The sequence below is a fragment of the Vidua macroura genome, chromosome 5 (genome assembly GCF_024509145.1).
Source record: "Vidua macroura isolate BioBank_ID:100142 chromosome 5, ASM2450914v1, whole genome shotgun sequence".
NCBI lineage: Eukaryota > Metazoa > Chordata > Aves > Passeriformes > Viduidae > Vidua > Vidua macroura.
The window spans coordinates 34,614,436-34,632,662 of NC_071575.1; the positions used below are offsets into that span (position 1 = coordinate 34,614,436).

The 18,227-nt window shown below is 38.5% G+C and overlaps 1 protein-coding gene across 1 annotated transcript in view; it reads left to right on the forward strand.

Moving 5' to 3' along the window:
* LIN7A (lin-7 homolog A, crumbs cell polarity complex component) overlaps positions 1-9,309 on the forward strand; it is a 47,292-nt gene extending 37,983 nt beyond the window's left edge. The window contains exons 4-6 of the mRNA XM_053978681.1: positions 883-1,092; positions 5,436-5,648; positions 7,186-9,309. Of these exons, the coding sequence (XP_053834656.1) occupies positions 883-1,092; positions 5,436-5,648 (423 nt within the window). The 3' untranslated portion in view covers positions 7,186-9,309. The remainder of the gene's footprint in view (positions 1-882; positions 1,093-5,435; positions 5,649-7,185) is intronic.
* Positions 9,310-18,227: the final 8,918 nt, after the last annotated feature.

The following is an 18,227-nucleotide window of genomic DNA, read 5'->3' on the forward strand; positions in this document are numbered from 1 at the left end:
TCATCCACTAGCTTCAATTAAGCATAAGCATTATAGAATGCTCAAAAATATTAGTGTGATGCAAAATTGTTCAAGCAGTTTGAACTACAAATACATTTTTAAAAATATATTTTCTTAATGTTTATTTAATGATTTATTAATATTAAGACCAATAAGTAAGAAAATGCTTGTAGTGATAAATCAAGTGTAAATCTAATATTTTCCTGGATGCAAGCTTTACAATATATAACTTCTCTTTGTTTTTTTCCCTGGAATAAGTTAAACAATCTAGATTTTCTAATTGATTTATGTATCTGGTTTTGTCTTAAGATTTAACTTTTCCATAAAAGTTTTGACAGAATTATATAATAAAACCTCCTATTCCTGTTCCAGAAGTTATATAGTTTGCAAGACTTCACAAAGATTATAAATTAAATTTTTAATTTAATAATATGAGGATTTAAAATAAATAATTCCATAACTCTGAAAGCAAAGCAGAGAGTTAAAAAATCAGTTCATCCACTTAATTTCAACTAGGAACACATTAGAGATCCCATTATCTTAACCCACAGGAATAAATTTTCTCCCTGTGAAAAGGCAAAGAAGAAATGCACTAATGATCATAAGGGTGCACCACCACAGAGTAAGGCTTCCTGGTGCCTACTTCTGGCTCTGCTGGTAACTTTCTGTATTATCTTTGACAAGTCACCTAAACTCTTTATTCCTTTATTTCAGAAACATTGGCATAGAATTTGGTGTTTTTAAAATATTTTCAGATAATCAAAAATGTCAGAGTAAGATACTGAAATGTTTTCACAGGAAGGAATTCTTCCTGCAAGCGAACAACAAAGTGTCTATCACTGTTATCCTTAAATAGCCAAATCAATCATTTTTTTCTTCCAGGCAACAGTTGCTGCATTTGCTGCAAGTGAAGGCCATTCACACCCACGAGTGGTGGAGCTGCCAAAGACTGAGGAAGGCCTGGGCTTTAATGTTATGGGAGGAAGGGAACAAAATTCACCTATTTATATTTCTCGCATCATTCCTGGAGGAGTGGCAGAAAGGCATGGTGGGCTCAAACGTGGGGACCAGCTGCTTTCAGTTAATGGAGTGGTATGTGGAAATTTGATAGAGCTTTCATATTCATCTGGATTTTCATTTTTCACAGATGTTCTAACATCATGATTTAAAATGGAGCCACATGAAACAAAAATAATTTGTTGTGTGAGAGACCTTCAGTGTGCATTTGTGGTGCAACGAGGCAGAGCTCCACCAACAATTTTGTGCCATTATAATTTCTGTTGTAATGGAGAGTGCTTGAAGAGCTTCATTTCAAATCCACACCACCTGCCTAATTTGCAAGGAACCTATGTCCTTAATGATAATTGATAATTCTGTAAATTCCTCTTGCAGTAAAAGTTTAATAACAGAGTGTCATTCTTTCATTTTGTAGCTTTTAAGGCACACAGCCCTTTCCAAGCACAGTGATGACACAGTGGCACTTCTGTAGTTTTGTGACCTTCAAAGCCTTTCAACACATAAAATTGAAAGAAATTTGGTCAGCACATTTGGTGCTGATATGCAGTGGAGATATGCAAATCTAGAATCTACATTCTAGATTTCTTTTAGTGGTATTCATCCAGCTGTGATATCTTTGTCAGCAGTACAAATGCTCCCATACAGGGTGTATATATGCTTGGTAAAAAGATACGTTTTTTTCATGGTAATTTTTCTTTTAAATCAAGGTGGAGTATTTTGTAGTAATTTCACTGTGAATGTCAACATGGACATTACAAAAAAAAGAGGCTGTTGGACTAGAGGACACATAAGGCTCTGACTCCATGACAGAGGTCAAATTCTGCCTTTCATTTTGTTTTGTGTGCTCTTTTACAAAGGAATATAAAGTATTGAGAAGATAAGGATACTTATTCATATAACCTTACCCTTCCCTTTATGAATATGTAGTCTTTTTCCATGCAAATCTCCATCAACCCTTGTATTTAAATGCATCAAAGGCACAGAATAGCAGTTTCTGAGTCCGGTCAGAAATCTAAGACTTTAAAACTTAAATTTCTTCCTTGTTGCAAGGCCAAAAACAATAAAAATGCTTCTATGTTTTCATCTATTTCTCTCAACACTAGCTATTCCCTTTCTCTTGTAACAAAATATTAGACAGAAAATATCAAACAGATTTTTTACCACTTCTTCTTCCAATTATCATGGTCTCAAAAGAGAAATACTAGTTCTGAAAACTTGCTTGTACCAAATAGCAATGAGAAAGGAAAGAAAAACCCACTGAAAAGATTATTTAGTCTCAAAGAAAAAGAAATAAATGGAGTATTTAAGGAAGTTGGTTGCCTGAACTTCACACTGATTTAAAGTTGATCAGAGAATTTTGTTGTCGTTTCTCTCAACAAGTGATTAAAAAGGCAGATGAAAATAGTTTCAATTTACTAAGTGATGGATAGTTCTTGAAAAATCCTTTTACTGTCAACAGTGTCTAGACAAAGACCAGAGAGGAAAGTGGTGAACATTCAGATGTCAAGATATATTGAATTTGACCCACTTGTCACCTCTATTTTATGATTGTCCAGTCAAAAATTTGTTGCATGTGCTCTAGAATATCTATTTAGGTAATGCAGCAAAAAACACAGTACAAAATTCCCGATTGCATGTGAGAAAGCTGATTTAGAGATGCAAGAGAAATATTTTTGTATTCAGAGTGTAAACAACAGAATTAAAAGTTTGAATTCAAGTTGCACACTTGAAATAATCACAGAATCATAGCACGGTTTGGGTTGAAAGGGACCTTAAAAATTATCTCGTTCCAAGCCTCCTACCATGGGTAGGAGCACCTTCCACTAGAGCAGCAGAATCCCATCCAACCTGACTTTGAACTTCATGGGATGGGCCATCTACGAATTCTCTGACAACCTGTTCCAGGGCCTCACCACCTTCATAGTAATGAGCAACTGTTCATAAACCAGTCTTGGGCTAAATAATCCCACAAAATATAATTCTTAAAAAGGCAAAAATTATTGAAGTGTTTATTTGTTTGCAAACAGCTTGAGATGGGACAAAAAAAAATCTAAATTTAGCATTGTTCACTGGGACTAATTCACTCTGTGGTTCTCTTAATTTAGCTGGAGAAAAGCAAATAATGTACAGTATGTACAATAGAACAGACTGTTCAGTGGTGGGACATGAAATTAAATATCTGTAACTTGTTTGTGCTCAGTCACTGATGGTTATCCAACTTCATAATTAGCAACATAAAATTAGAGCTGTGTGTTCAGGATCCAGATTTGTTTTCCCAGCATGACTGGGAAGAGTGTTCCTTGAGCTGTTTTGCTGCATGTTAAAAAACAGTGTTTTTTCATTATGCTGGGGACTTTGTTACATACTTTTGTCCTATACACCCTAAAAATAAAGGAAATTGAAAGCAGCAAGCTCTACAGATGGCTTGACAAAAACAGTTGCTGGTGCCTGTTGATATCTGGCAAAGATTCTGCATTTGTCAGATATCTTGTGTGAGTCAGATACAGAAAGGATGCAAAATAGATTTATAATGACTAATTTGTCAACCAAGTATTTGTGTAGGGATACCTAATAGAAACATTCTTCTCAGTCTCCCAACTTGTGGGCTAACAGATTTCCTTTTTCGTCTTTAGGAAAGTGAATTTTTTTCTTCTAGATTTATGCCAAGTCTGTGAACCAGGATAGAGAAATGCTTGGTATTTGCCCACACAATATCTGCAGTTCTTTAAGCTGTTCTTGTCTCTATAGTGTTTTTCATCCTTCTCGTTGATGCAATCTGCCAATGCAATAATGGAAAAAAGGAATAAGTGTATAAAAGTATATGTAATAAAAAATTATATATTAAGTAAATATATACTTTCAAAACCAATTCTGCCCATTAGGTGGGCAGTTCTAAAGTAACATGAGTGTGTCAGATCCTTGCCATGTCCCCCACCAACATAATCCAGTCAGCAAAGTACCGTGTATAGGAATGACTGATACCAGCAGCAGTCCTTTGCCAGCACAGCCTTAGAGGTTTGCAGAGGCAGAAGCATTCCAACAGCAAAACGACTCCCTTTGCCCTTTCCTTTTCCCTGCTCCAAGGGCCTCTGCTATTTCACTTCTGCAGCTGCTGTTAAGCAGGTAAAGCTTTGGTAATACCTTGAAAACTGGAGTGCAAGCAGCAATAAAGACATTAAGGCCAAGTTTAACCATCATATTAATAACAGCTGAAAACTGTGGTTGTCAAGATCTGAGTGAGGTGTGTTCAGAGAGCAGGATTTGTATTTAGCAGCGCTATGTTTGCCCATTGTTTTTTCCCCTCTTTGCTTATGGCTCAAAGCATTAGGCTTAATTCTGCATCGTTACTATTCAGATCAATGGGAGTTTTCCATTGACCTGGATAGCAACAAAGTCAAACCTTTCATTTCTAATTAGAAAATACTGTCTAAATTGGAAAGAACAAGGCTGGGGACAACCAGGAGAGAAAACAAGCATGAATTAAATGCAGTTTGCTAGGTTGTTGAATGAAGTATAAAAACACCCCATCTTATTATTCCCCTACAAAACAATCGCAATTTCTTATTGGTGTTAATAAGAACCATCCAGCATTTTGAAAGCAAACAAATGTTTCTACTGCATGTAGCTTGGGAGGTTACAATGTTTATTCATAGGCTGTTCTAAGTTCATGCTGTTGCACAGCAAAACGAAAATGACACCACTGAATATCCTCTCATTTCCTCTGAATGTCCATGCCATGCCATTCTGACCATGATTTGCAAGAAAAAAAAGAAAATATAAAACAATACTAAATTTTGTTCACTTTCTCTTAAGTTAAGACTTATATTTTCAAAAATATGGTATACATAAGAGTTTTAAAACACAGCAGGTAGTAAAGCTTTGATTTATTTTAAATGGGATGAAAAATACTTATTTTTAGATTATCTAAAACCCATGTGAAGGTCACAGATGTTCAGGCTGTTGGGTTTTTTCTGTGCAGAGATACTTTTGTTTTTTGGAATATGTCCTACAACATGTGGACAGTCATGCACTATTAGAAATTTTTTTCCTTTTGCTTAAGGTATGTAACAATGCACATGCCTAAAAGGCATATGACTCCAGTCAGTCCACTTAATGGTAGAAATTGAATATATTATAGATTATAATAATATATTATTATAATCTGTATAACAGCTGAGTCACCTCCCTGTTTTGGAAATTTACTGTTCTTCCAAGCAACATTAGCATAGAAATCAGGGCTTGAAAATTAGTACATGCTCAGCAGTGCGTAAGTCTTACTTAATGCTTTCTTTTTAGTGGTCCCTTAAATATGTAAGGTATGGAAACTACATAAAACTCTGACACACTTTCCATATGAAAAAGAACAGCTCTAGATCAAAGCACCATTTTCACTATAAATTTGTTCTCTCTGCTCCCAGAGTGTGGAAGGAGAGCACCACGAGAAGGCGGTGGACCTACTGAAGGCGGCCAAGGACAGCGTGAAGCTGGTGGTGCGCTACACTCCCAAGGTGCTGGAGGAGATGGAGGCCCGCTTCGAAAAGCTGAGAACAGCCCGGCGCCGGCAACAGCAACAATTGCTCATTCAGCAGCAGCAACAGCAGCAAACTACACAGCAAAATCATATGTCGTAGGTGAGAGGATTCATTGTTCTTCCTTAAAGTCAACTGGCAGCACCCCACCTGGGCCAGCCACTTCCAGGGTTCTGTCAGGGCAGTGTCTGCTGCCAGAGCCCATCTCAGCCCCAGACAGGAGCAGGGCAACCCCAGGCCTGGGCACCTGCCTGGGGATAGAGACAGGCTGGGACATGAGCTCACAGTGGGCCCAGTTTAGTGGGACGCCATGGCTGGGAAGGGCAGGGCTATGGGGAGCTGGAGACTGGCCCTGCTGGCATTGCTGGGGCAGGAGATGACAGCCCTAGGGGCTGATATGAGGTCCTGGGCTGTAGACAGGAGGGAGCCCCAAGGGGGACAGTCAGGGGCCTGGAGGTATCCTTGGAGGCTCGGCCAGCACTTACTGCAGACAAGATCATCAGAGCTCATTCTTTGGTACATTTCCACCTGGTTTTTCCCAGTAAAGATGCATTTTGAACACAGGTTAAAGGCACTAGCAAATTCTGGAGCCAGTTTCCTACTAATAACCCTGAGATCAAAAGCCACTATGCACTTCATGCTTATCTGCAAGTGAAAGAAGTCCTGGGAATTTTTTTTTTTTATTAACAACCAGAGCATTTATGACAAATAAGAATATGCCACCAGATTTAGACAGTTTAAAGCATTTTCAACTAATCTCTTACCACTATACAATGAAACATCAAGATTTGCTGGTGGTAGGTGGAGAAAAGTCTTCCAAGCCTCTTCCTTGGAACAGGGAACTCAGACTTCATTCCGGTTACTCTGCAGGGCACCTCTAAATGCTTACTTTTGGATACAGTTTGGTACAAAGTATTTCATTCACTGTTAACTGACATCCAATATCACAATAACTTCCAAAAGGCTTGCAAGTCTCCCAGTAGCGTGTGAGGTTCAGAGGTTGTCTGTATATGGAGTTTTTCTGAAATAAGTGAGAGTTTGTTCTATGAATACATTTATAGATATGCTCAATTTGCCTAAATAAAATCAAGTAGGAAGCATGTCCCAATGACTTAAATCCCAACCCTCATCTCATAGCTGTTTGTTCCCAAAACAGTATAGGTGTACTAAAAGAGTCAATAAGTGACTCAAAAAGTCCCCAAATGGTCAAAATCTGAAGCTCCCAGTGATGGTTTCATCCTTATCAGTGTTGACACTGACCTCTGTTGGTATTCAGGGGAAAACACCCACCTTGTAAACACCCTGTCCTGTGACCACCAGTATTCCAGATTTGTTGAGGCAAACAAGGGCCCTGATAAGGTTTTGAATCCCATCTCAGAGCCTCTACTCAGACAAGAGGTATAAACAGTAGTATTTCATGAAGTAAGTTTGGGGTTTCTATGTAAACCAAAGCCATTGCAGGAGACACACATACACATGAAGATTTTTATTTTTTCAGTTGCCTAAATAATTTCATTAGCAAGTAAGGAATTTTTGCTGATTTTAAATTTAAAGGGAAAAATGGCAGGCAGAGGCAGCCACCATCTTAATGCCTCAATTCTTTTTGCTTGCTCAGAGCAATGTGTTTCTTTAATTCTAGGTTGTTCTCGAGAAAGAAGAAGCCTCAACCAAGAGTTCAGTAATCAGGCAACCAGAGCTGTACTCTAGTATTCCAGCAAAAGAAAACAACTACAGGAACATGAAACAGAATTCATCTGGAGAATATACAGTACCAGACTAAAGTGAGTTGTAGGGAGGGCACCATCATGATAAGGCTTTTCAGCACACAGCGGTCACAGATGCCTTTTACTTCTGTGACTCTGTTCCTAAGGAGAACAGCATGATTGGTAAACCCTGTGAAACAGCAAAGTCCAGGGCTTCCAAATAATTCTGTTTGATATCATCTTGCACTCCTTACTCTGACAAATTTTGAGATGGCTTTCTCTAGTCGCTGAAAGTTTTGTTTAAAGAGGTTAAGATTGGCTGCTTTTGAGAGCAGGATCTTTCTCTACACTTATCTCCACAAATAAAAAACATCAGTTCAAAATTTTGCCACAGACATCAAACTTGTACATCATGCTTCATAACCACTTTGTACTATATCCGTTAGAGCTGTTTTAACCTAACTTCCTGTTTATAATTTTCATATTGCCCTCTGGAAATAGCAATTTACTATATTTATAAAGTATTCCATTTGTAGAAGCAATTGGCTTTTTACTCTTGGTGTTTCCATATATTTTATTATGCATCAACAGAGTGAGAAAGTTTTAGGTCAACTTTAATTTTATTAGTAGTAAAGTTAGGGAAGCCTAGAACTGTATTTTTAAATGTAGGTATTGCTTGTATCTATTACAGTTACTATTCAGAAATCTATAACTGGATATATTATATATTTATTCCATAAAATATATATTGTCTGAATGTACCTGTTAGAGAAGTAGGGTCTTTGCTTAGCGTGTATTGCAAATGTAGTAAGCTAATGTTAGCAAAAGACCAAGCTTTGTTTGGCAGATAATTACTGTGACAGCATAATCTCTGCACTTCTGTATTGTTTAATTTATTTTCCAGTCTAATGTTAATATATTTTAGAGAGGAGGAACTGTGAGTTGTTTCTTTTAAGACTCACACATTATTATTTTAATCAATTTGAAATTACAGTTCTGACCTTTTTTTTTTTTTAAATTAAACTGAATTGGAATGTGCGAGCAAAATCTGTAAGTTCTTAAGTTTACATGTCTGCTTTTCCAAAGATAGTCAAAGCTAGAAGTCTATAAATGTCATCTGCTTTCAATAAAATAAGAAAATGGACCCCCAAATCCTAAAAAAAAAGATCATTTTTACATGCCTTCTGTGCTTCATTAGAAAAGATTTGGAGGAGAAAAGGAGATTGGGGGAAAACCATACAGTCATTGCACGTTGAAAACTCCTGATGATGTCAGTAAAAGTTCAGTAATGTGAGGAATGGAATGTACAAATGGTCAGAAACAGTGTTCTGGTTGTGAACTTGGAACAAAGTCAGAAACAATTAATAAATTGGAGAGTCTGTTCTCAAACAGAGAGATACAAAGCAAAACAGGGTAAATTGGCAGTATCATGGCATATGTTAGAAACCAAATGCAGGCTAGCCAATAGTCTTGACAGTGTTTTATCAGTGTAAGTAGCCATTGAAAGGAAATTACTGTATGTTTAAAACCAAACAGCATTAATTAATCTAGAGAAGCCTCATTTTATACAGAGAGGTAATTATATTCAGCGATCATTGGTGACAATATCAGTTAAGACAGTGGAGCTTGAGAACTACCAGAACTGAAGATGAAATATATTGTATTGTGCTGTGCACGGTGTCTTTTTATACTTAATAAAATTATACGTACCTATTTTAAAACTGTTCTCAAACAGGCTATTGCTATTAATTGCTATTAATATTGACAGTATTTAAGTTGTTATTATGACTGCATATAACTGTCATGTATCTCATCAGTGTGATTTGGATTACATTGATAGCTGCATTTTCAGAGACCAAGTATTCAGATTTAGTCAGCCCACTGTACTGCATTTTTCCAAACTGCCTCTCAACCTCCTTCCCTCCTCTTCCTCAAAAAATTTGAGTGGAATGTGCTGATTATTAAATTTCAATAATAGACTGTCATTCATATAGAGATGTATATAAAATTCATTTTCATATATTATTATTCAATAAATTATTTATACACATTAAAATTAACATTCTAGTCTTTGCCAACATTTAACAGTAAGAACTGTCAATGACTTTGAGGTGGAAACAGGAAGAAATAACTTTCTGTTGATTTCATACCCCTTACTGATCAAGAAAACATACAGCTACTTAATCTCAAAATAACCACTGTCCCTAAGCCTGTGATATGGTTTTGATTATAGCTGGTATTTTCATTTCTGATTTAAATATATTTAGTCCTGATTCAACATGGTACTTCCATATGTGCACAGCTGAATTAGTATTCAGAAGAAGTGCAGGGAAGACAACCCTTTCCACATGCAGGTATTTGTGCATTGTATTTTAACTGATTGGTCTCCTGGCATTTGCTGTTACACTACACTAAATTGCTATTCTTTCAGTCATCCTAGTGAGTTTTATTACCCATATTTACCTTTAGGGCTCCCTCATGTTTCTCTGCACTGGCAGCAAACTGAAGTAGAAGATCCAAGATGCCTTTTTTGTCTCTTTATTACAGTAGCCAAAGGAGTGTTTACACACTCTTGCATCATATACACTTACACTAAAGATCCAGATGCAGGATCTAATAATAATAGAGATGTAGGGTTGGTGGTATTTACTTAGTGACGTTGATGGCTCTGCTGTGCTAGCCATAGTTTTTCTGTTTGTGACATTTGATGTGACTGGCACTTTATAAGGTATTGAAGAATTCCATAGTCTTTGATAAAGCAAAAAGCTCACCAGCTTGAATTTTAGAATTATGCAGAAAAGTGTCTGGAAGTACTAAGGACCATTCCATGTATAAGCAGTGGATTATTAGCTAGAAGTAGTACTGTTCCTCCATAAATATTAGTGAGACTGTTTCCATATCCAGCATCCAATAAAACAAAATAGATTTCTAAACCTGAGAGTATTCTGGGCCAGTTTGCAATAATGTGCTGCCTACTGCAGTACATGTGTGATGAGACATACAGCTCATTGTGCTTAGCCATGAGAAGGTCAGGATGAATTAGGGATGTGCTCAAACAGTCTTGCAAGCAGACCCATGTTAACCTTGCTTGTCCATGAAGTGAATGCAGTCTGAACGAGCAGAAGGATTTAGATACATGTTTGATGAATTCATTGTCTCTACCTTCAGCTGTCCAAAATCAAGCTGTGGAGCTTACACTGACTGTTTCTGAAGTCAAGAGTTAGAGGTATCCATTAAATGTGATTCATTCCACCTGTCTCTGGCATACATCTTAAAATATAGTAAGGCATTTTGTTAGAAAGATCATAAGCAGAGCCACTACTAAACAACTTAAACTACTAGCTTGGAATAAATAGTGGCTTTTGAGGGGCACTCATACACAGCTTTGAAGTAATAAATAAAAAGTCCCCAGTGTTTGAATTCCCTAATCTTTAACCTCGACACACATAGCTCAGACAACCAAGAGGCCTTGCACGTGTTCTGGTTTGTAAGGAAGTTCCTGTCACTACAGATGTATGTTCTGAACCATTCTAAGAAATTTAAGAGCTCAGCACGGGTATTGTTAGCAAAATGCTTTGGTTGTGGTGCATACAGGAGCATATTGCAACAAGCTTCAGCCTGTGAATGCTAATAGCAGAAGTCTGTACTGCCATCCCAGCACTGGGCATTTAGTGTGTGTGCATTTTACAATACCTGCAACCCAAAAGATGAACTATTGCTTTTGATTTCTGGTTACAAACAGAGGTGCACAAAAATGACAGCCATTAAACTTCCACTGTAGGGATTTGGGATAACAAAAGTCATAGCAAAACTTGCCCAGTTCTGAAATCTAAAACCTGCAGCTATCTAGGATTAAATAAAAAGGTTACAAAAGCAGATGTCTAAAAGGAACAGCCAAGATCCAAGAGGAAGAAAAGTCACATAGGAGTTTAACCTCTGATTAGCTTTCCATTTACTTTCTTATAGTTATTTTCACATATTCTTGTCAACTCATCAACCACAAGAAAAGCATATGATTCAGTAATTGCAATTCCTTTTGTCAAAATCATAAAGAGCTGATAGGGTAGAGGAGCGCCTCTTCTCTTCCTTCCTCACTCTGAGATATGTGAAACTGGATTGTGCTGGAAAAAGGTGATACCCAAAGGTGATTCCCAGTCCTACAGAGACTTTCTTCATTATTATTACAGTTTATATTATTATATAATATTAACTTTATTATTACAGTTTATATTATTATTATTATATTACATTTTCTCCCCACCAGCAATTCTCAAGTTGAGAGAGCTCTAAACGTGTTTTCTCAAAGTGGGTATGTTAGACACATAGACACACAAATTCATGTTCATTTCAAGGAAAACTATATTAAGCCTGAAGTTGTAAATCTTGCCCAACCTTTTAATTTTGACATCCCAAAACAGACCAATATAAATTGCACTTTTGACCGGTTGGAAGCCTGAGATTATCTTGTAAACTGGCCCAATTGAAAACTGGATCCTAGGAGACGCTTCCATAAATTTCTGTTGAAATTGAAGAAACATAAAGTACAACCTCTGAAGTACAGAGTAGCCAGTGCAGCACTACAGAAGAGGGAAGATACTTAAAAATTTTCCCATATCCATGAAAACTTCTCCAGAATTATAGAATATTATTTTCATCTGAATAAGTTACTTTTTTATGTTGAGAGGATAAACATGTCTCTTATAGCAGTTTTTGGAAAGAACAAGACAAAATGCTTTAAAAAAACAGCATGGGAAGAATTCTGGGTATGTTAAGGTAGCCATGAACAGCTTGTTGGGCAAGAGTGGCCCCAACTCAGATGAGAGCAACTCAGAATTACTTCACTGATCTCTCTCCTATCACTCCACCTTTTGGCTTCACAAATTGCCTTTGACAAGAGCCCAAAGGTCATCACAAAGCTACTCCAACTCTCCCACTGCAGTATTCCCCTACCCTTCTTTCCATGTGAGTTTTCTGTTGGCTGAGCCACTCCTCACACTTTTTGATCACATAAAATCTCTTCAGCCAAGTATGGCATTTAGGCTTTGTCAAGTCTACCTTCTGGAGTGCTCTGCTCTTCATTTACACTCCACATCCATTAGCTGCCCTCTCATGGCCACCATAGTCATCTGTCTTACTTGCCTTACACAAAAAATGGTAGATAAACCTTGAAAAAATACAGATATGCCAAGAAAGTCACCTTTTTCCTGAGTCACCCCTTTTTCATCAGGTGACAATTTTCACTTTCATTTAGTTCCCTGCTGACAAAGTAATCTATACCATGACAGTGACTGTGGAACAACCACACACCCTCCTCAGGCTTAAAAAAACAGTTCTTTGTCTGGAACCAATGGACATCTAGACCTGCTGGAGACATTACACCATGAATTCACACACATGCAGTAGGTCAGAGTCACTGTGCACACACAAGTGAGGTTTATAGGTGAAGAAAATCCATTACATCTGGCATGTAGACCCATGTCTATCTGGAATTTCACAGGTAAAAATGTGGAACCAACTCCTGGCAGCATCCTAACACTGAGTCACTGCCATCCAGTCTGAAAGTGTATTATAAAAAGACATCCAAGAACCAATGTTTTGTTTGTTTTGAAATTCTATTTCAAAGTAAGTTTTTACCAGTATGCAATGAGAAAGCAAGAGCCTTTCTTAAACTCTCAGGGATCAAACATATAACAAAATATTAATTTCATTACTAACTATCCATGCTTCAAGTGCAAAACTTCACCAGCACCACCTTTCAAGTCTCGATTTTGTGCATGTTGTCTTTATCTTGTCTGTAGGGTTGACAGAAAGAAATTAAACTATTCACTATTGGGTCTTAATACCCCTGAAGAAAAACAAGGACTTGGTCATGTGAAGGGGCTTTAAGCATCAATTAACTCAGACTAAATTATAAGCGCTGACTGGGTCTTTTGAGCAATATTTGTCTCCATTATGTGTATGGCACTGTAGCAGGTTTACAGCCCTGTTGTATGAATCTATCTGTGTTCCCAACTCCAGCTGACTCCGTTCAGTGGGCATGGCAGGTGGAGCTCGCCACTGGATAAATATGCCAAGGGAGACGCCTAGTGTAAAATAATGCTCATGGCACGGAGAGCTGCTCATTCTACTGTCACTGCTCGGGGCTTCTTTCCTCTTAGCTTTAAAAAGCTGCATACAGAGATGTACGCAGCATTTGTTCAGCATATTGCCACACATTTTACAGTGAGTGGACAGTTCAGAACTGAACTTGATTTATATGTAGAATAAGACCACAAGAGCTAACTTAACTCCCTGTGTTACGAATGGCAAGTAACAACAGGATTATGGCAATAAAGGCAATACTCTTACCTGTATAATAATTCTAGGGTTAATGTAAATATTAACATGGTATCGGACCGCACACAGGGTCTGATCACACTTCACCTGCTGTTGCTGCTGCTGAAGATTATACATACGCTGATGAAAAAAAATGTCCCAAATGCTAGGCAACTGTATCATCTACACTGAAGTAAATGATAGATGAAGCACGTCTCCATGCCTTGCTGAATGGAGCCATGTAAACTAGGTGCAGTAAAAAATTGATGCAAGCCATGAATCTCCTACTGCAGCTGCTGCTCTGCTTTTAGCAGGACACTTGCCAAAGATAGCCGTCAAATTGGGTTTCCATTGTAGCTGTGATTTTCTCAAAGATAGTAACAGTCTGTACCACTGCCCAGCACTACCCGCCTCAGAGGGACACCCAAACAAAATCCTGGATCATTAGACCCACATGTCTATGGATTAGCTCTAGAGGCATTTTTATTTCTCCCCTTCTAGACACTCCTGTAATTTCTCTCTCTTCCTCCACCACAATAATCAAGGCTTTAATATTTAGCTGAAGTATGCAGGCATCTGAAAGTTCTCCTTTTTTCAGCAGGGAAGACAAACTAGGAAATATATTTTGTATACCGCATCTTATATTCTCAGGCAGATTCCTCTCTGAAAGGCCTGGGAGAAGGCAATACCCCCAAAAATACAAATACAGGAGCCCTCAGAAAATTGTCACCACTATTTAGTAAAAAGGACAGAGGAAAGAAGTCAAAATGATAAAATAGTTCTACCTTCAGCAAGCTCCAGAGGTAAAGCTCAGGCTCTGACAGCCTTCACTGTTAAGAACCAGATGTCCTGTTCAGTTTTCATGCTCTGACTGTGGTGCTTAACAGCAGCCAAAGTTCTCCAGTTCCATTAGAAACCCCCTGATTCTTACAAAGGTTACAATTGTAAGCAAAGAAGGGTAACAGGAAACCTATGCTCATCCTGGAATTGTCTGGTGTGATTACCTGTTTGCCAAATTTAGACTTTAAGGCAAGGTAAGGCCAAAAATATATTTTGTCAAAATGCATGCCAATTGCTTTAAATAATAATCTCCTTACAGCTGTAAACAAGTCTTCCACTGAAGCTGGTGTGGCTGAGGCTGGTTTCTTCCCTGTATCCCTGGCTAATTCTAGGATGATTATTTAAATCTGCATGGAGCAAGGATGTGAGAAATGTCATTGACTCCAACAAAGTGCAAGTGATTTTCATGCAATACAAAAGTCTCCAACCAGAGTCTTTACTGCACTAATGAACCCTCAGCAGCTGTCTGCATTACAATTTGTACACCTCCAAAGCATGTTTTAGATGCAATCATCTTGCCTTTATTAAATTATTCAGCTCAGCTATGCAGGTGATCTGGCTTACTGAGGAGATGAATGCAATCTTAAAGAAAATTTGCTCTGTAAGCCAAGAGTCAAAGAACGACAATCTTCAAAAGTGGAAAAAAAATAGGAGGGAAAAAAAGAATAGTTCCAAGTGTCAAATCAGACGAAGATTTGGCACGTTTCTTTGATTGTAAAACTCACTGTTGAAGCAGCTGAAGTGATTCAGAAGTCAGGCAAAACACCTGACATTATTTTCAGAGACCAGTGTCAGTGAAGGTGCAATTAATTGCAGCTACCATCTCTCTGCAGCTGAGGGAACAATTATCTCCAAGAGGTGATTCACCTCGTCTGTGTAATGGTTACTGACACAATATAATACCTTTTTTTTTTTTTCCAGTGAAGACAGAAGAAGAATTTTCTAATCATTCTCCTCCATCCCCTCTCCCTTACCAGTCCTAATTTCCACCTGAGCTTTAATGTTTCTCCTTCAGGCAGTGTAGCAGCATAAAAGCACTGTCTCACTTTCCCCACTGAAAGTACTGTGGTTTCTTGGTTTGTCTGTAGGAGCATCCTATTCCAAACTTGTCACTGAAGAAAATATATTGGGTAGTTTTATCTCTTGCATCTTATATTAATAATTGGAAATGCTGCTTTTTCTTCATTCACTACAGAGGGAACTTACAAGAATACATTAGATAAGAAGCCTAAATTTTAGATGCTGCAGATTGCAACATTTTAGCTGATGAGCACAAAAAGTTTTACCACAGGATAGTAACTGCCAGAGATCAGTGCACAGAAGCCAAGCAAACTCTTGACTGTATGAACTGGTAGACAGTAACTGAGAATGTAACTGAGACAGTAACAAAGAACGATGTCTCTTCGCGTCTGCAGACAGACAATGCTGAATCAACAATTTAACAGGCCCAGCTCCCTCAGCCCATCATCATAAGAGAGGTGCTCTAGACCCGTAATCATCTCTGTTGCCCCCTACTTGACCTCCTCCAGGAGCTCCATGACTCTCTTGTGCTGAGCAGCCCAGAACTGGGCACAGCACTCCAGATATGGCCTCACTAGGGCTGAGTAGAGGAGCAGGATCACCATTATTTGTAACTGAGAAGCTTGGGAAGCAGCAGAAAAAGGGCTCAGTTTAAATGCATATGGACACCATCCACACTTCCCCAGGGACCCAGATGGGAAATGTTTTGTGCATTTTGATGCCACTCCAAAACAACAACTTCTCAGAGGTATAAACAGCAGCCTGGCTCTTTGTCATGCACTAGTAATAGCAGATGGATTTATTCAGGCAGAATACACTTTTTGATCAGTTTTTCCTTTCAGGGAAGATACAAGCAGGTTCAAGCTGGATAAGTAGTTAGATGCATCCAATGTGCTGTGAGATGGACCTTGCTGCTTTAGCATCCCTAAATGTCCAAAATCACAGGAATCTGACATGGGTGACTGCCACCACTTGAAATCACTCTAACTCACAGTCCTTAAGACAGTGCAACACTGCAACACTTTGAATTTTCTCAGAAATATAAGAGACATAACACAACAACATGCTCCAGATGTGTGCCTGAGGTTACTGCCATTTCATCCTCAATTCATTAACCTTCTTCTCCACAGAGTCAGAAATCAATTCAACACCCAAGGTTACAAATAACTGCAGGTAGCACAGATTTCTCTTTGTTTTTCACCCAGTGCTCTCAGTTGCTACAAGTAATATGCAAACCTGTTCATCGTTCTTGGACATAATTTTTCAAAGTGCAGTGACCACTGGAAACTTCTCCAATATTTGACAAAGGCAGAGAATAAGTTATTATATATTGCTATTCCAGTATACTTGATTTTTATCAGAAACCTTGTTGTAATTGTCCTAGAGCTCCAACTTGTCCTAGGAGGATGAGGTTTGGCAAGGAGACCTCCTCTAGAAGGCAAAGAGGTCTACAAATATCAAAAGAAATACCCAAGTCATTCAGCAAACAGTTGTGGTGGATTAGGACCTCACTGTTCCTACTGCTCACACTACACCATACCACGGCAGAGCTGATGGAATTTCCTGTCACAGGGTATTTAGTTCACAGCCCACAAAGATCCACCTTCTGCAGCAGCCCAGTGGTTACAAGGCTCTTGCTCCAGGATATCCACTCAGTCTGAAGAGTAGGCATGGGCTGTATGTAGGTCTTGACACTGCCTATTTGTGCTGAATGAGAAGTATGCCTCCTTCATGACCAAAATACATGTTGCAAGGGACACACATGAAAATGAGGATGAGCAAACTGCTCCCATCATGTCTGAGCACAACACGAGAGGTCTTGTCACAGCACTGAATGTGCTGTCCTTGCAAGATGGGAAACACCAACAATTTAGCCATGTAGTAACTATGCTTCCAGACATGTGACCAAAAAGATCACAGAGCCCTTCAGAAAGAGAGGATAATATGCCACGCAACTCATCCACCCCAAAACCTGGGGGAAAAGGAAGCAGAAATCTGATTTAGGGGCAAGTTTAATGTTTGAGAAGCCAAAGTCATCATGCAAGCTGAAGGAAGGACCATCTAGTTTAGTCCATGCAGTAATGCAATTCAAATATGCATTGGAGACACCATGCCCTGAAGCACCCTCTTCTCTCCTAATCAAAGCAGTCCCTTTGACATAGGCAGAAAAAGGCATGAACTCATCTTCCCACATCATGAGTGAGTGCTGTAAGTGACAACCCAGTTAATAAAAGGGGAACAATTGCACATCCCCTTTTACTTTGTAAATGAAGTACTTGTCCCTGCTTACACCATGAAACACAGGGCTTGGGCACAGAGTGAAAAGGCAGACAGACAAAAAGAAAGATGGGCAGATTGATCTTGACTGGGGAAAGACACTATATTCCAATCCAGATTAAGACACTTAAGTAAAACATGTTCTTCATCAAATTCTTGCTATTTAGGCAGAACCTGGCTTCACATTATGTATTCCCAGAGATTACACTGGGGCCCAGGTGCTTCTCCCCAAATGTTGAGAATATCCCATATTCCCAGTGTTCTGTATAGCTTTACAAGGACAAGGCCCTTGGCACTAAGCATCCCTAACTCAGCTTGTGGACCTGGAGTCTCTGATTCTCAGCTATATTTAAACACCTAATCCCCCTGGAGAATTTGAGCCTTCGTCTGCCATAGGATTTTGCAAATCACCTAGCTCCTGTATATTTCAATACTTTAAATAGTACACTTGATTTTTTTTTTAGTCATATATTTAAAATTCTGTACTTCAACAGAAGTACAGAAGAAGAATGCCATTTTTAGAGAA